This window comes from Mesoplodon bidens, assembly GCF_964165515.1.
Source record: "Mesoplodon bidens genome assembly, chromosome: 4".
Classification (NCBI taxonomy): Eukaryota; Metazoa; Chordata; class Mammalia; order Artiodactyla; family Ziphiidae; genus Mesoplodon; species Mesoplodon bidens.
In genome coordinates, this window is record NC_138160.1 from 145,689,167 (window position 1) to 145,709,600 (window position 20,434).

General features: G+C 54.3%; 1 protein-coding gene across 1 annotated transcript in view; it reads left to right on the forward strand.

Annotated features, from left to right (window-relative positions):
- The first annotated feature begins 122 nt into the window (after nucleotides 1–122).
- Nucleotides 123–20,434, forward strand: part of MYO1F (myosin IF) — a 33,721-nt gene continuing 13,409 nt past the window's right edge. The window contains exons 1-15 of the mRNA XM_081232108.1: nucleotides 123–1,377; nucleotides 10,115–10,252; nucleotides 10,658–10,747; nucleotides 10,830–10,924; nucleotides 11,294–11,381; nucleotides 11,507–11,596; nucleotides 13,472–13,603; nucleotides 13,771–13,905; nucleotides 14,146–14,278; nucleotides 14,485–14,681; nucleotides 15,428–15,508; nucleotides 15,617–15,703; nucleotides 16,535–16,621; nucleotides 17,117–17,284; nucleotides 18,452–18,537. Of these exons, the coding sequence (XP_081088234.1) occupies nucleotides 1,375–1,377; nucleotides 10,115–10,252; nucleotides 10,658–10,747; nucleotides 10,830–10,924; nucleotides 11,294–11,381; nucleotides 11,507–11,596; nucleotides 13,472–13,603; nucleotides 13,771–13,905; nucleotides 14,146–14,278; nucleotides 14,485–14,681; nucleotides 15,428–15,508; nucleotides 15,617–15,703; nucleotides 16,535–16,621; nucleotides 17,117–17,284; nucleotides 18,452–18,537 (1,610 nt within the window). The 5' untranslated portion in view covers nucleotides 123–1,374. The remainder of the gene's footprint in view (nucleotides 1,378–10,114; nucleotides 10,253–10,657; nucleotides 10,748–10,829; nucleotides 10,925–11,293; nucleotides 11,382–11,506; nucleotides 11,597–13,471; nucleotides 13,604–13,770; nucleotides 13,906–14,145; nucleotides 14,279–14,484; nucleotides 14,682–15,427; nucleotides 15,509–15,616; nucleotides 15,704–16,534; nucleotides 16,622–17,116; nucleotides 17,285–18,451; nucleotides 18,538–20,434) is intronic.

A 20,434-nucleotide genomic window follows, 5' to 3' on the forward strand; every position in this document is an offset into this window, starting at 1 on the left:
GCCCCCCGCAGGTCGGCCCCAACAGGCCAAAGGGGACTTGTACCAACACAGACTAGAAACCAGTGATTTTAGGTCAAAAATACAGCTGCTCACGGAGGCGCTCAAAGCAACGCAACCTGGCGCCTGCTTTTCCAGCCACCACACTCCCTGTCACTCTGCAGGCTCCAGTCACGCTGGACTCCTGGAAGTTCCTCAATCTCCCCACCGTCTTCCCATCTTCGGGCCTTTGCTAGAGCTGTTTCCTCTGCCAGGTGTACCCTCCCCTTCCCTGTTCACCTACTTAACTCCAACTCACCTCTCAGCACAAACATTGCCTCCTCCCAGAAGCCTCCCCTGACGCCCTCAACAAGGTGGGGGTCCTCCAGACTCTTCACTCCTAGTGGCTGGAAGCATTGCTGAAGTTTGCAGAAGCCAAGCCAGTCGGTTGAGCAAACCTGCGCAGGAGGTCCAGGGAGAAACGGGCTTCTCCCCAGATGTGGCCACTAGGGGGCGCCGCGGCGTGCCAGCCTCTAGGCAGGGTGTGGCGTGCTGCCGGGGGCCCAGGGATACCCCTGGCCACAGCCCTCCCTGCCAGGCTCACCCAGGATCGGCTTCTGCCCCTGCCACCTCCTCGATGTGTATCAGATGACAGCCTCTAGGAGCTGCCATTTCCTGCTGGTCTCCCAAAGATCCGGAGATGGGCCGACACTTGGATCCCACGTGTGCCAGGTGCCGCCGTTTTACGATGACAAAATGGGGAGATCCGGAAGTAACAGAGCTGGGGGTCATTAATTCCAGTTGTGACATCCGAAGTCTGGGACCTTCCAGGTGCCCTCGGTTCTTGGTACCCGCCACTCCCGCTGCCCTCCCCTTGACACAAACACACCTGGCTCCCGAGGTCCCTTCTGGAGGAAGGACCAGCCGAAGCGGCTCTGGAGGTGGGAGTTTGCTCAGGGATGCCCAGAGGAGACATACATCTGAAGTGATTTCGAAGCCCAGGAAGGAGCACTCAGTCCTGCAGCCAGCTGACCTGCAGTGCGGTTTGCAGCAGCCGCGTCCCAGAGGAGCTGGAGAAGCGGCTTTCTGGGGTCTGACAGCGGCTGTCATCCATCCTTAACCTCTCCCTTCAGGCTCAGAGCCCCAAACAACGAGCTCCCTCGGCCCTGCCTGGGCTCTCTCCCCGCCCCCAGGCCCAGCTTCCCTCCCCTCTAGCTGTGGCCCCTCCCGCCAAAGGAAGTGAAAAGGGGGCTGTCATAAGAGGAACTAGGTCTGGGAGTCCGCTGAAGCAGCAGGAACAGGGCCATGCCCAAGCCGCCCCCTGGAGCCCCCTGAGCCTGCATCCCTGCCACGACCCCTTCAGACATACCCCAGGGACCCAGACACCAGCCCCCCACTATGGTAAGTCCTTTAGGGTGGGCCCTGAAGTGCAGGGGTGGCAGCACCAGCCAGGTAGAGGCACCTAGAGGCCACCATCAGAAAGTGGGATGATGAGAATGGGCACAGCAGACCCTTCGGGGTCCCTCTGTGCAGCTCAGATGCTGCCAGCATCCCTCACAGGGGACCAAACTCCCATCGGCTGGTGGACAGGATGCCAGAATGGGGATGGGGCACCAAAGGATGGAGCAGTAACGAGGACAGAAGGTGGTCCTAAGGGATCACACAGTGCCTGCAGGGACAGGGACAGATCCCTTTCCTGGGGCTTAGGGAACCCAGTTCCCAGCTGAGTTTGGTGCCTCACCTCCCTGTGTGGCCTTGGGCAAGTCACTTCCCCTCTGTGAGTCTCAGTTCTCACATATGTCATATTTGGAAGTTTGTCAAACTGTGGAAGGTGTCTGGGAGATCTCTCCATTGGAACGTTGAGAGGGTTTGGGGTTCAGCCCCTCTGCGTCCACAGCTGGGAGGGGAAGCTGTGTCAGATGGGTCAAATGGGCGGTGGGTTGCAGTGATGGCGGCGTGACAGCATGCTGGTGTGGGCGACAGGGTGGTCTGGCTGTAGCAATCACAGAAGCAGGAGCTGGTGAGATGCAGCGTGTCCATGCCACCACCGGTACCCTTCTCCGGGAGGGTGGCAGGAAAAAACACTGCAGCCAGAAGCATTGCCACCTAGGGAGACTGAGGTCTGATGATGACTGTGGCGACAGGGCTGGGGAGACTGTCATGGTCCTGGGTCTAGATGCAGTAGCATCATGTCACACACATGAAAAGGGAGGCTGGGCTGGCTATGTCACTTCCACGACTCCGTGCCTCTGCAAACCACTTCAGCTTTCATTTTTTGTCATTTTGTTAATGAGGGTGGGTGGCTGGGACAGTCACAGAGCTGGTGGTGAAAACTGTAGTGTTTCTGGCAGTTGCAGCAGGCGGCTGACCAAGGTGGAGGCAAGGATTGCCTTAGCCTGAGAGATAACGTCTTATTTCAGAAAGTCAGTGATAAATTGGGCATCACCGGCCAAGGACCCCTTTGATTAATTCACAAGCAAACCACCAGCTAGAGCTCTGGGCTTGGGATGGAAACTTCCGAGACGGAGCCAAGCCAGGAAGACTCCTTGATCGAAAGAACGCAGGAAATGATTCGCTACTTGAGAGAAAATCAGCCCCTCTTAAGGAAGCCGTGTGAAATGCTTAGTCAATGATTTGCTTGGCCAACCGTGTCTGGGAAGGGAGAAACTCATGCAAGAGGACCACAGAGACAAAAAACAAAAAAAGGTGGAATCCATCCATGAGGCCAATACCTCTGTCTAGGGGTGCTGACATCTTCCTGGAGGTGTAATGGGTGCCAGGAAGAGTGTTGAAAGATTCAGTGAAACAATGTTCATAAAGTGCTTTAAAAAGCACATAATATGTACTCAATACACGGTAACTGCCCCTGTGGGTGATGCTCATTCATGGTGGGGGTTCGCGGTGGTGGTGGATGGATGTGCCTCATTCTTGGATACTGTAGAGGAGTTGGGTTGTTGGTACCATTGGTTGTGATGGTGGTCATTGCTGTCAGTTGTCCCAAGTTGGTGGTGACCACGGTTCTTGTGGGTGGGTTGGTGATAGTAATGGTCGCTTTTGGTGCCAGCTAGTGTTGAATGTTGGTGGTTGGTGGTTGGTTGTTTTCAGCTGGAGGGTTGATCTATGGAATGATGGCAGGTGGTCATCATTTGAAGTTAGGTGGTCACGATAATGTAGGTTTGCTGTTGGTTGTTCACTGTTGACTTCTGGTGACGGTCCTGGGACTAGTGGTGGTGCATCACTGGTTTTGGAAAGGGGTATGGTTGACGGCTGCTTCAATGGTAGTGGGTCATGTGTGGTTGTTGATGACTAGTATTGTGATTGCGGTTGTTATTGTCAGTGGTGGTTGGTTATTATGGGTTGTTGGTGCTGGTGATAATAAGTGGTGATGGTGGTGAGTGATGATAGGGAAACAGGTGGTGGAGTCCGTCAATGTTTTTCTGTCTGATGTTAGCTGGTGCTGCTGGCATTGAGATTATCAGCAGTTTCTGTTTGGCTTTGGCTGGGGGGCAGGTAAAGGCAGCAATTGGTTGTCCTCGGTTGATAATGGTGGTGCCCTGAGGTTAATCGTGGTTGTTTTGAGAGTACAGATATAAAGCAGGGAGACCAGTGATGCGGCTGCTTGATCGAGGGGCGGCAGCCATGGGGATGGACGGAAAGGGCTGGGAGGTCAAGAGAGAGTTAGGAAGAAAGACTCTAGAAGGACACGGGTCCCCACATGTTGGAGAACGGCCTCTGTTTAGGCCAAAAGAAAACTGAGACACTCCTCCCAAGGGAGGGGGAGACCTGAGAGCCTTTAGAGATGAGAATGTTGTTTGCATGGTATAAAGACACAGGGTGTAGCCCCAGAACCCCATTGAGTAGGACCAAGGTTCCAGGGGCACACCGCAGGGCCAGGGCGTGGCCAGGGGTGGAGGGCAGCTCCAGCAGCCACTGCCACAGCAGCTTCGCCTCTGCCTCTCCGCTGGCTGGCAGCCACAGTGCACAGGACCCCAGCGAGGAAGGAAGTGGCTGTTTCGTTGTTCTCTCCAGTATGGGGCTCTGCTCATCACCACCCAGGAGCAGGGAGGCCAGAGCAGTTAGGGCAAATTGCAAAACCCTCATCGAGCCCTTCCTCCTGACCCTGTGCCCCGTGCCTGTGGGATCGGCCAGCTTAAGGCTGCTGCTGCTGCTGGCGATGGCGGGAAGCTAGCATTTCCTTTTGACAAGCCTGGCCTTGTTGAGTCTGCACAACTGCCCCGTGAGGTCCATGGCCCTCAATATTCCCATTTGCCTGGTGAGAAAACAGAGACAGAGAGGTTAGGCGAGCTGCCATACAACCCAAAATAGCAGAGGATTTCAATTCAGTGATCCCCAGGGTCACACTTTTAACAGCCACCTTGACCTACAACCTCCTCCTCCTCCTCCTCCTCCTGCCAGGTAAGAGGCCACCTGGGAGTGTGGGCTGACCCCCATACTCTCCAGGCTGCCCACCCCGGCCTCATTTGGACCTGGACTCTCTATTCCAAAGAAACTAGGATCCTGGTGTCCCACACACACCCAAGGCCTTCCTGGCCCATGGCTCCTGCTGCCACCACTGATACGGTCTGGGACATTCATGTTGCAAAGCCCTGCCTCCTACAGGAAGCCTTCTCTGATTGCCTCAGCTCTCCTTAGCACCGTCTGATTGGGATCACTGTCTCCCCTGGGCAACTCGCTTCTGAACTACTCAAGGGCAGAGTCTAGGCCTGGTCCCCACCTACTTCCATGCACAGTAGGGGCTCAGGAAGTGTGTTCACTAGAGGGCTCCAATGCCCCAGCCCTACAGGAGCCATCACCTTGGCCCTCCCTCCTTTGGCACCAGGGAAGCTCCACCCCTCCATACACTCTACCATGGGTTGAGGGGAGCCTCTCTGAAGAGCTGAAGTTAGAATCTACGTCCCCACTCCCATCCCAGCCACCTCTGACCCCTGACTATCTTTCACAAGAACCCCAGCCGGTTGAGTCATCCTTGGCTTGTGGTCAACTATGACCACAACCTCTTTGTGGTACCCTCACCCTCCAAGGAAGGAACAAACAGCTTCAACTTGACGGTTGGAGACTTGGGGGTCACAGAGAGATGGACACCCATGACACAGGGCAGGGGGCAGTCTCATCCCAGTGATACTTCATTCATTTATTCATTCAACGAGTCTACATCGACCAGCTCCCCTATCCTGTCAAGCCACTGATCACTTCTATTAAATGCTTTTGGGGCCACCAGCTGCCATTTCCTGAGGGACCCCAGTGCATCTTTTCTCAGCACTGGCTCATTTACTTCCCCTAGCAAACCCACAGAGGATATTTATTATGGAATTCATTTTCCAGATGGAGCAACTGAGGCTTGGAGAAATTAAGTGGCCTCCCTGGGGTCAACAGAGCCAACTGTTAAGCCGGGCCTCACACCCAATCCATCCCTTGCCAAAATTGTCGACTCTCCTCCCTCACACTGTACCCTCTTGAGGAAAACCTCTCCCTCTGCCACAAACAACCCCGTGGTTTTTGTGATCACACAGAGCTAGGATGGATCTGGGGGTCCCGGGTGCCTGGGGCGGGACACAGAGGGAGAGATAGGAGGGGCTACTAGAGGCAGAGGCCCACTCAGCTGGGTGGGGGAAGGCGGAAGGGACAGGAAGAGGAACCAAGTCCTCGGGGTCAGGAGGGCCAGCCAGACACAGCCAGCCTCGGGGCTTCTGACCTCAGAGAAAGGAAGTGGTCTTGAGTCTCAGCTGAGCCTGAGGGGTCCCAAGAGCATGGGGACCAGGGTGACCCCAAAGGGGAAACCGTGGACAGGACCAATCTCATCTTCTCTCCTTGTCCTCATCTGACCTGAAGCACCAACCCCGGCCACCCCCCAGCCCCAACATAGACCCGGCTTCCCTTCCTGCTGTGTGACCTTGCGGAGGACACCTAACCTCTCTGGGCCATAGTTTTCTCTTCCACAAAATGGACCTAATCAGAGTACTGACCTCGGCATGTACCCAGAGGATGCAGTGAGGTAATTCACTGAAAAAAGCTGAGACCAGAGTCTGGCACAGAATAAGTGCCAGTGGGGTGTGAACTACTGTTATGTATTGTTGTTCTCGGTTACCATGGTTACCACCCAAGCCCCACCCCTTGAGGTCTCCAGAGAGAGAATCCACTTCCAGTTCCCCCTACACACACCTACCCAACCTCCCCACACCGACTCAGGGAAAGAGCAACCCCACCCAGTCCGTGAATGACACCACTTCACCCCTGAATTTCAAATTTCATGGGTTCTTCTCACCAGCACACTGGAGAGCCTCCCCATCTTGAATACAGGAAATACACTCCCCTGACCCCTCCTCTCCCCGAAGTCTCTTTCCCTCTTCCCCAAAAGCAGTCCTCTCTCCCTGACCTCTAGATCCAACTTCTGACCCTGATGTCAACGACGCTCTCCATGGGGTCTCTCTGAGTGTCCAGTGAGCGTGGAAGTTCTTTAGCAGCTGGGGGTCCAATCAACAGTTCCCTGCTTCTCCCAACCAGCCCCTGTCACCTCCAGGCCTCCCCAGGTCCGGGCTTCCTCCAACCTCAGCCTCTGCCCTAGGCACACTTGCCAACACCTCCGTGCTCCTGCTCTCACATCCTTGTCCTCCCGCCACCCCGCCCTTCCCACTGCATCCTGGAGTTCTCAGAGCATCACATCCAGCACCCTCTTCCTATAACAAGCATCCTGGCAGGTCCCCTTGAAACGCTGAAATGGAATAGTGAAACACACAGACTTCCATCTTTCGAAAACATTTAATGTGGCCCCCTGCAAGGCGAAGAGAAAATTATTTAGAATAAAATGTGCATGGAAAGATGCAAGTGCTCAGGCCAGTGGCCCAAGAACATCCACTGGAGTGGCCAGGTGCTCTCACCTGGACACAGGTGCATCTCAGCAAGCGAGACAGCCCTCCCCCCACCCCCCCGCCACAAGCAGGACACTTTAACCTCACTAGCAGCATGAGCTTCCAAATGCTGGACATTTCTTAGTGAAATCTGAACAAAACTAAAATCTCCCTTGCTACGCAATAGCCACTTTCCTGTAAAATACAGTGGGTATCAACCATGCAAAAAATACATAGGTTTTCTGTTTATACATAAAATAGGTTTTGGTTCTCAGTTCCAATTATTATAAACAGGTTTGTCACTTACATGAACTTCTGCTGGGGTGGGGTGGGGAGCTGAGGGCAGGACGATTATGTATTTGTAAAATAATGTAATTAGGTATATGTGCAAATTTAAGGGGACCTATGGCCCCCTTAAATGCCAGCCATGTCCCCAGCCACGTCCCCATCCCTGGAACAACCAAATATGCTCCCACGATTTTTTTTTCTTTGGCCGTGCCTTGCAGCATGCAGGATCTTAGTTCCCCAACCAGGGACTGAACCCGTGCCCCATGCAGTGGGAGTGCAGAGTCCTAACCACTGGACCACCAGGGAAGTCCCCCACAATTCTTAAAGTGCCCCCAGGAGTAGTACAGCCCAGCTATTGTGCATGACATCCAGAACGTGGATGGGGCTATGGTGAAGGATGGCTGGGGGCTGGGGGGTTCCGAGGGAACACCTGACCTGTCCTGGAGTCAGGGAGGTCTTCTCGGAGGAGGCGTCACCTGAGCCAAGGCTTAAGGCATGGGTTGGCATTAGCCAGGCAGGAAGGGTGTTCTGGGCAGAGAGCTCAGCATGTGCAAAGGCTTAGAGGCAACACAGTGAGGAACTGAAAGAGTTCTTCCCAAAGTCCTAAGTTACTGGCACAAAGTAGGTGCTCAGGAATTCTTTGTAGAGTGGATGCATGGAGGTGGCGATGATGGGAAGCCATAGACAGAGAGATGAGATGGTATTTGTCATATGAAAACCTCACTCCTAATACTCAGGCTGGAAGCAGTCTCAGGGGTTTGAGCCCTGCCCACCCCCCTCCTCTGCATTCTCTTCCTGCTTCGGTCACACCTCTGCACATTTGCCCAGGCAGTTCACTCTGCCTGGTGAGCCCTTTCTCCCTGCTCTTGATCAAGACCTTTCTCAGGGACTTCCCTGATGGCGCAGTGGTTGGGAGTCCGCCTGCCCATGCAGGGGACATGGGTTCGTGCCCCGGTCCGGGAAGATCCCACATGCCGCGGAGCGGCTGGGCCTGTGAGCCATGGCCGCTGAGCCTGCGCATTTCGGAGCCTGTGCTCCGCAACGGGAGAGGCCACAACAGTGAGAGGCCCGCGAACCGCAAAAAGAAAACCCTTTCTCGGCTTTCACATCCCACCCCAAACACCACTTGGGTCGCAGCCACTCATGAGTGTGGATGCAAGAACCTGGCCTTTGCTGTCAGATGGACCCAGATTCGAATCCCACATCCTTGGAAACAGTTTAGCTGCATCCTTGGTCAAGGGTCAAATACTTCTCAAGTCCCAGTCTCCCTCCTAGCCTACACCACACTGAACTGCTGTGAGGATTGCCAGTAATACTGGTGACATCTGCCTCCAGCAACAGGCATGGTGTAGATGCTTGGTGAATGTTAATTCTGTCAAGTGTCCCTCAGCCCGGGGATCATCCTCCTACCCCACCTTGTTCCCCAAAGCAGTTAATCCCTCACATCAACCCTGGGAAGTAAGGCTGCTTCTCGCATTTTCCAGATGAGGCCACTGAGGCTCTGAGCACTGTTAGGTCACACAGCCAAGATTAGAACCCAGATCTACCCCACACCAAAGACTGGGCTCATTTAGTGTCTGTGGGTATTCTTCCACGAATGCCCCCGGGGTTGTCAGCATGTCCAGAATTTGAGCAAGCACCTCCCCTGCTCAGGAACTTTCTGTGGTTCCCCAGTGCCCCCAGGTGAGACTGGCTTCTCATCCACCTCTGCCCTACAGTTGCCCATGCTGACCCTCCTGCTTGATCCCTGCCTGAATTCCTTCCCAGATGTGCCCAGCACACCATCTCCATTCCCCAGAATCTGCCTGGCAAACCCTGGTCATCTTTGAAGACTTGACTTTGGTTCCCAGCATCTTGGGGGTTTTTCCTCTGAAGCTGGGTTTCTTTCTTTGCCCTTGTCCCTTGTTTGTTCAATAGGTCCTCCCTGCTGGGACTAGGAAGGACTCAATCCCAATCCCTGCCCTCCAGGAGCTCCAGGTCTGGGGCGGGTAAGGGGCTTCCCAGAGGAGGGGCATCTTGTCTGAGCATGAGCTCACCAGACAGGAGAGCTGCAAGCCACCATCACTCTGTGTGCTGGACTCCTCCATGGCAGGGGTATATTGAACGGAGGCAGAGGGGGCCTGAGAGAGCCAGTGTGCTTGAGTGTTTTAGGCACTGGATGAGTTCATTTGGGCTGAGAGAGCATTCCTGGCAGGCTTCCTGGAAGAAGGGTTTTGAGGAGCGCCTGTGTCTGAGTCTCCTCGTTGGGGCCTAAGGAAGGTGTCATCTGATGAAAAGCTGAGGGAGGGAATAAGAAGGCAAAGTGGGAGGGTGCAGGAGCTGACTCTCTGAGGATGGAGAAGCCCACGGCAGGGGTGGTGGGAAGGCTGTGCGAGCTGAGGACCAGAGTCACAGCCAGGCACAGAGGCAGAGATCACAGACACATGGCGGCTAAGAGAATCTCAGAGGATGGCCTAGGATGACCCCGAGGGAGGAGGATGGGAATGGGGGGAAGGAGTCCATCTCCAGGTGGAAGGGGTGGCAGCGGGTCAAATGCCATGGAGAAGTCAGGGACTCAGCCTGGACCAAGGCAGGGAGAGCGGGGCTGGGGACGTGAGAAGCAGGGTGGGGACTCCGCCATCAAGCCTTCTCTGATGCCCTCCTCTCCTCCCACAGCCACCAGAGTCCCAAGCACACTCTGCCCTGCTGGGCCAGGCATCGCTGTCTCCTTTATGGCAACGGGATACTAAGTAGAGGCGTGGTGGGACCAAAAGAGAGTGTTGAGGGATGTATCCGAGCTGTCATTCTGTCTGGCCTCCTTTGGGACTAGACCTTGCCTACCTCTCCTGGTGTCCCGGAGATACAGAAGAAGGAAGGGAGGTGGTGGGGAAGGGGACAGCATCAGAAGCTGATGATGGAGGTGAGCCAGGAGGGGGTGCTGAGGCACCATCCCCCGCCACGCCCCCTGCAGGGGCTCACCGCCACCCCGCGGCCCCCACCCCCAGGGCAGCAAGGAGCGTTTCCACTGGCAGAGCCACAATGTGAAGCAGAGTGGTGTGGACGACATGGTGCTGGTGCCCCAGATCACCGAGGACGCCATCGTGGGCAACCTCCGCAAGCGCTTCATGGACGACTACATCTTTGTACCCTGGGCCACGGGCGGGGTGGGCAGACGAAAGACAGAGGGACAGGAGGATGACTGACCAATGGATGGAGAGATGGTGCGTGGATGAGAGCAGAGAAGGATGGCAGAGGGACTGCAGCATGGAAGGGACACACATAACTGAGCACAGGAATGGGGGTGGGGGACACTTACTGCAGTCAGAGCGCTGGCTGTTAGGACAGGGGACAGGGGAGTGATAGCAGGGCCCCGGTTGGGGGTGGTCCTGGTCCTCACTGCTCCCTCTGCCCCAAGGGTAGCTCAGCCACAGCATATTCTATTCTCGCCATTCTGGATCCAGATCAGTTTTTTCCTAAGAGACCCAGGGTGCATCTGAGGGACAAAGCCTGCCGGGACACTGCATGGCCCTTAACCCTCCCCCAACCAGACCTACATCGGCTCCGTGCTCATCTCCGTAAACCCCTTCAAGCAGATGCCCTACTTCACTGACCGTGAGATCGACCTCTACCAGGGCGCGGTGAGGCCGGGGCCGGGTGGGAGGCACAGCCCCAGGACCCCCGGGCCCCAGCCCTAGGCTGAGCCCAGACCTCCCTCGCCAGGCCCAGTACGAGAATCCCCCGCACATCTATGCCCTCACAGACAACATGTACCGGAACATGCTCATTGACTGTGAGAACCAGTGTGTCATCATCAGGTACAGAGTCGGGGTCCCAGACCCTCGTGCTCAGGCCCCGCTAAAACAGCATCATCACCCCAGGGAGGTGTACTTGGAACTCCTGATCCAAACAGAGCCTCGTTGTCCCTCTCCGCCTCTGGCCCTGCTTTACTTTTCTTGTCACCATCTGACCCATGATATATTTTATGTATTCATCCTGTTATCGCCCATCTGTTCCATCTAAATGTCAGGAAGACAGACACTTGGATCTGCCTTGTTCACTATTGTATCCCCAATGCCTGGACTATTGCCTGGCACACAGTAGGTGCCATTCGATTGATCAGACACTGGAAAGAGCACTTCCCCCACCCCTGGCCACTCATTATTCCTCCCCTCACCCACCCCCAGTGGAGAGAGTGGAGCTGGGAAGACGGTGGCAGCTAAATACATCATGGGCTACATCTCCAAGGTGTCGGGCGGAGGCGAGAAGGTCCAGGTAAGGCGAAACAGAAAGAAGGGCTGAGTCTCCCCACTCTGCACGGTATTTCATCACCCCCACCCCGAACTCCCACACCCCCCGTCAGTCTGACCTCTTCCCACCCCACCTGCTTCTTTCCCCAGCATGTGAAGGACATCATCCTGCAATCAAACCCACTGCTGGAAGCCTTTGGCAATGCCAAGACTGTGCGCAACAATAATTCCAGTCGCTTTGTGAGTCTCTGCAGCCTGCTTGGAGCAGATGCTCCCTCCACACTGACTCACTGACCTCTCTCTCTCTCTCTCTCTCTCTCTCTCTCTCTCTCTCTCTCTCTCTCTCTCTCTCTCTCTATCACCTGTATTCTCAAGAATACAGGAAATACCTGCTCCTTACTGGGAGACTCATTTCCTGTTCATGGTTCATCTGAAAAAGAGTTCCCCATCAGCATATCTGTGGAGGCCATGACTTGTCTGTGTAGTGTTCTTGAATACTCCTCCCCCAGCTGCAACCAGGCTACGTCTGTTCCTATTCACATTTCAGGTCCCATCTATTTCCTCATTCATTCTTTCTTTCATCATGTGGTTCTTGGAGTCCTTCTTTGTGTCAGGTGCTATGCTGAGCCTAATGGAAGACAGAGTAGGTAAACAGATTTGGATTTATCATCAGTTTCTGTCACGGCTTAGAAGTGTGGCTTGGACAAAGAAAAACAATGTAACCTTGTGGGGCTCCTCTGCTGGGATGGGGATGCTGTTAATATCCATCTCATAGACCTCAATAATTTCAGTAAATGCCTGAACATGGAAATGGATTAATGAATTAAGACACTAATGATATTTTTTAATTTCCCTAAATATTATTAGTTATAGTTATTAGCTATATTTTTATTTTCTAATATATTTTATAATATAATTATATTTGAAGTATCTTCCCCAACATTTTACTGTAAAATTTTTCATATACATGGAAAAGTTGAATGAATACTACAGTGAACGCCTGTATGTCCATCTCCTAGATTCTCCTAGATTAATAGTTTACTATACCTGCTTAATCGTATCTCCATTCATCCATTTTTTTTGGTGCATTGCAAACTAAGCTGTAGACATCATACCTTTCCCCCCAAACACTTCAGCATGTAGATCATTAATTATAGTCCAATATAATTTTGCAGTTCTCTTTTATTTCTTTTAAAGTAACAGCAAAATATATAAATCTAAAGGGGACCATTCACTGAGTTTGGACAAATGCATACACCTGTGCAACCCACACCCCTACCGATATACAGAACATCACCACCTCTCCAGAAAATTCCCTCTTGTCTCTTTCTAGTTGATCTCTACTCCTACTTTACCCCAGAAGCAACCACTCTGATATTTTCTTTTTTCACCATGGATTAGTTTCAGCAGTTCTAGAACTTCGTATAAATGGAATCACACAGTCTGTGTTTTCAGACTACTAATGCACACCAAAACATGAATGAATCTCAAAAATATGTAATTCTATTTTATTTTATATAGTTTTATTATACAATAGAATAAGTATTTGTCATACATTGTAGGTGTTTAATTGTGTAGTATGATGATGTCATTTGTATTGTAATTGGATGTAGGTGGCAGAAAGGAGAAATAAGGGGCTTGTCTGCCTTCCAACCTCCAGCCAGAGTGGAACCCAGATGGTGTCAGAGACCAAAGATGGTGTGGGTCCCTTGCTCTGGGCTCAGGGACAGCATATGGGAGACACCCAGGATCATTGGAACCAGTAGCATTCCACAGAGACATGGAGGCCTCTGTGTTATGGTGAAGGGACTGGGGAGCTGTCAATAAACTGTGATACTTCTCTGTGCCAGGCACAGGGCTAAATGCCCCAAGTGAGGGCTTGAAACATCAGAGAGGGAGGACAAGGCATTCCTGGCCCAGGACACAGCCTAAGCAAAGGCTGGAGGGAAAGAGCTGGTGAAAAGAACAATAAGTGGGAGGTGAGGAGAGAAAAGCAACTTGAGGTCACGTGGCAAAGAGTGACCAAGAGGCCAGGCTCATAAGACCGATCCCCAATCCTTCCTCACCTGCAGCCCTGGGACCCTGGGGGTGCTGATGTGGCTCTCTTGGGTTCAGGGCAAGTACTTTGAGATCCAGTTCAGCCGCGGTGGGGAGCCAGATGGGGGCAAGATCTCCAACTTCCTGCTGGAGAAATCCCGAGTGGTCATGCAGAATGAAAACGAGAGGAACTTCCACATCTACTACCAGGTGCGCAGAAGGGGAGCCGTGGGGCTGGGGCAGAGGGAGCCCCACCTGGAGCCCAGGGGGAGACAATGGGAGGGTCAGCATTTGGAAGCCCATGACACTGAGGACTCGGGGATTACGAGGGCTGTGCCAGTCCATCACCACATGCATGAGCATCGTTTGCCCTCCAGCTACTGGAAGGGGCTTCTCAGGAGCAGCGGCAGAACCTGGGGCTCATGACCCCCGACTACTATTACTACCTCAACCAAGCAGACACCTACAAGGTCGACGGCACCGATGACCGGAGCGACTTCAGTGAGACTCTGGTAAGCACCAGCTGCCCCTCCAGCCCCGGGAAACGTCCCGTGTTACAAATTGGGAAACCAAGGCCCAGAGAGGGGAAGGAACTTGCCCAAGGTTACCGAGCAAATGAGTGACAGAGCCAGGACAGAGGCCCAGGTGTCCTGACTCCCCAAGTCTGTGCCTTGGCCCCCAAAACCTAACCCAGGGGGCAGGCTGGAGGTCGGGATTTGTGGCACAGGCTCTGTCCCTGTTGTGCCCCCCAGAGTGCCATGCAGGTCATCGGGATCCCGTCCAACGTCCAGCAGCTGGTCCTGCAGCTTGTGGCAGGGATCTTGCACTTGGGAAACATCAGCTTCTGCGAAGATGGGAATTATGCCCGGGTGGAGAGTGCAGACCGTGAGTGTGGGTGCTGTGGAGGGCAGGGTGGAGGCGTGTACGCATGTGTGACCTGCTTCCTCCTTGTGTGGCCCCCCTGGGGGTAAGTTCCCATGAGGACAAGATCGGTGTCACTGGGCAAAATGGGGAGAGATGGGGGCGCTCACATGAAACCCAAGAGCCCAGCCGACGGCTCCCTTCCCCCCACCCGCCCCATCACCTGGCAGTCTTGGCCTTCCCCGCCTACCTCCTGGGCATTGACAGCGGGCGGCTGCAGGAGAAGCTGACCAGCCGCAAGATGGACAGCCGCTGGGGCGGGCGCAGCGAGTCCATTGACGTGACCTTGAATGTGGAGCAGGCGGCGTACACGCGGGACGCCCTGGCCAAGGGGCTCTACTCCCGTCTCTTCAACTTCCTCGTAGAGGCAAGTGGGGCCGGGCGTGGGAGAGGAGCTCGGGGACAGCACCAGGCTCTGGGCTTGGACCAGCCCAGAGGCAGTGGAGGGGGGCGGGGGAGGGGTGGGGGGCCTCTTGACTGTCATGACCAGTTGGTGGGCATGACCTCACCAATGCCCAGCCGTAGGAGGCGTCAAGCAGGGCAGGAGGTGATCTGATGGGAGATTTAGGGGCTTCCTGGCTGTGGCATGGAGCCCAGGAAGGAGGGATCTATTGGAAACGTCCAGGCCTGGACTGAGATGGGGGCTGTTGGGATGGACAGGGGTGGGTGCATTTGAGAGCCACGAGTTGGGGGGGGCTTTCAGGAGGACAAAGTGATGGACTAGATGGGGGTGGATGAGAATGAGACGTGTCAAGGTCAAGAATAGTGACTGTAGTAGCCAACATTCCATAGCACCTAATGCATGTCCGCTATGGTTCTGTTTTCCATGCATCAGTTTATTTAATTCTTAGAAAATAGACCTCTAAGAGAGTTACTACTATTACCCATTTTAAAGATGAGAAAGTAGAGGTGCAGAGGGGTTAAGGGGCAGAGCCAGCTCCCAAGGCAGGAACCCAGACGTTCTAACACCTGGATTTCTCATAGGAATGACCGATGGGGGTAAGGGTATGCACAGAGGTGGGGAAGGTGGGAGGGGACCCAGCCTGTGAACATGGCTAAGAGCATTTCAAGAGAGTGGCAGGCCACTCACCTAGTGTCCCCACCGCATCACAGGCCATTAACCGTGCCATGCAGAAGCCCCAGGAGGAGTACAGTATCGGTGTGCTTGACATCTATGGCTTTGAGATCTTCCAGGTACGTATGACACTGCCACCGGCCCACGGCCACTCTAGGGTGGTCCAGTGGCCCTGGAGCCTCCAGGATCAGCCCACTTAGGGAGGCATTCTTTCCCTCTCTTGGCAGAAAAACGGCTTTGAGCAGTTCTGCATCAACTTCGTCAACGAGAAGCTACAGCAGATCTTTATCGAACTCACCCTGAAGGCTGAACAGGTGGGCAAGGGCAGCCAAGTGGCCAGGAGCAGGGGACATGGGGGGTGGGGGCAGGACCATGAAGGTTGCCAAGCAACCAGGGGACACCCCAGCCCCACACTGGCACCTGTCTCTGCTGACCTGTCCAAGCTCCTTCCTTCAGGAGAGGTTTTCTGCCTCTGAAGGTTTGACAAGGGCTAGGGAATAGCCTCTTTGTTCATAGCTTCAACAGTGATTTATTGAGCACCGGCTGTGTACCAGGCAGTGTCTGCAGTGCTAGGGAGACCTCCGTGAACAGGACAGACAAAAATCTCTGCTGTTTTCATTCAACCCGTCCCATAGAAGCAGAGCCTGAGACTAGGTTTCAGGGCAAATACCAGGACGTGACTGAGGAAGTGAGAAAGGGATTTTTTTTTTAAACCACCATTCTTTTCTTTTTTTTTTTTGTTTGCCCACTCCATGCGGGATTTTAGTCCCCCGACCAGGGATGAAACCCATGCCCCCTGAAGTGGAAGCACAGAGTCTTAACCACTGGACCACCAAGGAAGTCCCCAGAAAGGGATTTTTTTTAAAGAGCCAAATAGGATGTATTCATGAGAAGGTCACACTTCAGGCAACTGGGGCTCAATTCTTGGACCCCTGGGGAAACTTCCGACCTGCCCCACACGGGGGAATGGGCTTTGTTATCAGAGACAGTCCTAAGTGATGAGATGGGAAGAGGAGTTATATGGAGGGTGGGGGGGAACATCTGTCACACCTCCTTCACCCATCCTCATGAAGCTCAAATTCTAGAAACACAGGCACCTTTGCCCAGACACCTGGTCCCATCCCTGCCCCCTTTGCCGCCACCAGGAGGAGTACGTACAGGAGGGCATCCGCTGGACCCCCATCCAGTACTTCAACAACAAAATCGTCTGTGACCTCATCGAAAACAAGCTGGTGAGGGCCAGGGAAGACCTGGGGGTTCTCACTGGGCCCTGGAGCTGGGCTTGGGAAAGCTGGGAGAGCCGGGGTGGTTCCAGCCCCCGTAGGCCCTTCTCACCCATGCTCCCCCTTGGGCAGATGGAGCCCCACTGACGATAACTGTCGGCCACCTTGCCCATACACTCTGCTTACCTGCTCACCTTTCACTTATTCACTCAACAAACATCCCCCCAGGCAGGCTGCTGGGGATAGAGGGGTCAAAGCTGACAGGTCGCCCCACCATCTCAGTATGGGGAAGGGATACAGGCATGGATCCCTTATTGGGTCCCCCTCCCTATCCTGCACCAGCAAGCTTCCACAGCAGCCCCCATACATCTGGGCCCCCCACCAGCACCTTTTGCTCTTGTATTTGGAAGCCTCTCCTCTCCCTCCCCAATGAGCGAGATGGGGGCAGGGCCGGGCCAGGCTGATCCCTGCCCCGCCCACCCCACCCGACGCCTGCGCCCGCAGAACCCACCAGGCATCATGAGCGTCCTGGACGACGTGTGTGCCACCATGCACGCCACGGGCGGCGGCGCCGACCAGACGCTACTGCAGAAGCTGCAGGCGGCCGTGGGCACCCACGAGCACTTCAACAGCTGGAGTGCCGGCTTCGTCATCCACCACTACGCGGGCAAGGTGCGCCCCACCCCCGCCCCCATGGACCCCAGGGGGATTCCGCCCAGACCCCCAGCCAGGGCTGAAGAGTTCCACCGACCCCCTTCTCCAGCCCTCCCCCAACTGGCCAGAAACACAGACCCCCTCCCACTGACCCCCTAGAACTGGCCTGTCACCCCAACCCATGGCCCTTCAGCTGGGGCTATGGAACCCACTGGCCCCTGATCAAGCCCACAGCTCTCGCAGCTAACAGGACAGCCCCCCCACTACAGGACACAAACTCCCCCCCATCACCCCCAAATTAAGCAGCAGACCCCCAAGCCCCAATCTGAGCTGTAAGCCCTACTATCCCCCCTGACCCAGGACACAGCCCCCCTCCTTCTGATCTCAACTTGGAGTCCCCAGGGCCATGTTGCCAGCTGCCACCTGCACGATAGGCTGGAGCCCCCTACACACAGACCCCTAGCCAAGGCTTTAGAAATCCACTGGCCTCCGACCCTGGCCATGGTCCCCCTCCCCAGTTTACAAGACTGAAGACTCTCCCATTGACCTTAACATGGGCAGCGAAGAACCTCAGGGGTCCCCTGGCCATACTGCAGCCCACCAATCCCTAAAATGGGCTGGAGCTCCCATTTTCCCTCATCAGGAAGTAGCCCAGACAGGAACTATGCAGGGCACCCCCCCCTTGGGGATGGCAGACCCAGCCCAGAAGCCTGGCCAAAGCCTCCCCCCACCAACCCCCAGCCAGTGCTGTAACCCTCCTGACACAGTCCTCCAGCCCCCAGCCCCGCAACCAACCCCAATACAGATGCTCAATCTGACCTTTTGACACCAAATTCAGTCGTGGAACCCCGGGGCCCACCCCTGCCAAGATTGCAGCCCCTCACCCCCCAATCTGAGCTCTAACAGTCACCTCCCCATCCCTCGGATCCAGCCTGCAGCCCCCACCCCCTAATCTGGACTGTAACCCCCATCTTCCCTCACCTCTGACCCAGACTGTAGCCCTAACCCTCCAACCCCACCTTGAACATCAGACCTCTAGGGCCCCCAGGCCCATGCTGCCCCCGACCCCCTATTTTGAACTGTAGACACCACCCAGTCCTCTTACCCCAGAGCAGGCCCCCACAGGACGCCCCCCCCCGACCCTCTGCCTAAGTCCCTCACTCCCACCACGTCGCCTTCCTCCAGGTATCCTATGACGTCAGCGGCTTCTGTGAAAGGAACCGTGATGTCCTCTTCTCCGACCTCATAGAGCTGATGCAGACCAGTGAGCAGTGAGTGGTCCCAGGCGGGAGCCTCTGGGCAACTCCTTGTGGGGATGGGGGAGGCCCAGAGACCACCCCATCTTCCCCAGAGCTCCCATCACACCATAAACTTTGGGGGGCTGGCTGTGTTTCTAATGACTGGTTCTGATTAAACAGTAGCCCGAGGTCCACAGGGGGAAGTGAGGAAAGCCCTAGCAGCAGTTCCTTATGGCCATTCCAACGCTGCCCTCTGCAAACCCAAGCATCTGTGCTGGTGTGGACAGCTTCCCTTTTTATGCAGTGAAAACACATCTCGCTATGCATTTTTCTGTATTAATATGTATGGATCCATCTCCCTGATCACAGCAGCATACCGGGTTCCATCTTTTTATACCTCAAGATTTTATTCAAGCGCTGCTGTGTACCAGGCATCACTTGAACTTTTGGGGGTAGAGGACTGAACAGGTCAGAGAACACCGCTGCTCTCATCAAGCTGACGGCCAAGTGGCAAGACAGACATTGAACTAGAGGGAAAAAAAGGCAAATAGAGGGCTTCCCTGGTGGCGCAGTGGTTGAGAGTCCACCTGCCAGTGCAGGGGACACGGGTTCGTGCCCCAGTCCGGGAAGATCCCACATGCTGCAAAGCGGCTGGGCCTGTGAGCCATGGCCGCTGAGACTGCACATCCGGAGCCTGTGCTCCACAACGGGAGAGGCCACAACAGTGAGAGGCCCGCATACCACCAAAAAAAAAAAAAAAAAAAAAAAAAGGCAAATAGAATATAGCATGAGTGAAAGTTCTAAGACAGTGGTTCGTATAGTGCTGAAAGTGTGGTTACTAGACCAGTAATGTCAGCATCCTCTGAGCTGATTACAAACATAGAGTCTCAGGCTCCACCTCAGATGGATTGAATCAGAATCTGCATTTTAGCAAGACCCCAGGAGTCATGTGTACATTAGAGTTTGGGAACCATTGATTTAGAGCAATGCTGTCCAATATTATTCCACATCCAATAGAACTGAAGCCACACACATAGTTATTTTTAAATGGCCTGATTCAGGTATAAGTTACATACCATTAAATGCATCCATTTTAAGAAATGGTTTTTAGTAAATGTTCAGAGTTGTACAACCATCACCACAATCCAGTTTGGAACATGTGCATCACCCCGAAAGATCCTTCATGCCAAATTGCGGTCAATCCCCATTCCTGCCACCCGTGTAGTTTTAAACTTTCTGGTAAGCACCCTTAAAAAGTAAAAAGGTGGGCTTCCCTGGTGGCGCAGTGGTTGAGAGTCCGCCTGCCGATGCAGGGGACACGGGTTCGTGCCCCGATCCCGGAAGATCCCACATGCCGCGGAGCGGCTGGGCCCGCGAGCCATGGCCGCGGAGCCTGTGTGTCCGGAGCCTGTGCTCCGCAACGGGAGAGGCCACAGCAGTGAGAGGCCCGCGTACAGCAAAAAAAAAAAAAAAAAAAAAAAAAAAAAAAGTAAAAAGGTGTTGCACAACAATGTAAATGTACCTAATACCAGTGAATAGTACATTTTTAAATGATTTTTTTTTTTTTTTTTTTTTTTTTTTTTTTTTGCGTTACACGGACCTCTCACTGTTGTGGCCTCTCCCGTTGCGGAGCACAGGCTCCAGACGCGCAGGCACAGCGGCCATGGCTCACGGGCCCAGCCGCTCGGCGGCATGTGGAATCCTCCCAGACCGGGGCACGAACCCGCGTCCCCTGCATCGGCAGGCGAACTCTCAACCACTGCGCCACCAGGGAGGCCCTTTAAATGATTTAAATGGTAAATTGTATGTTGTTTTGTGTATTTTACCACACATACACACACACAAAAAGAAAGCTATGTGTACATAACAAAACACATCTGCTGGTCAGATTTCGTCTAGGGTTTGTTCTTTTTAAAAAACAGAATTGTAG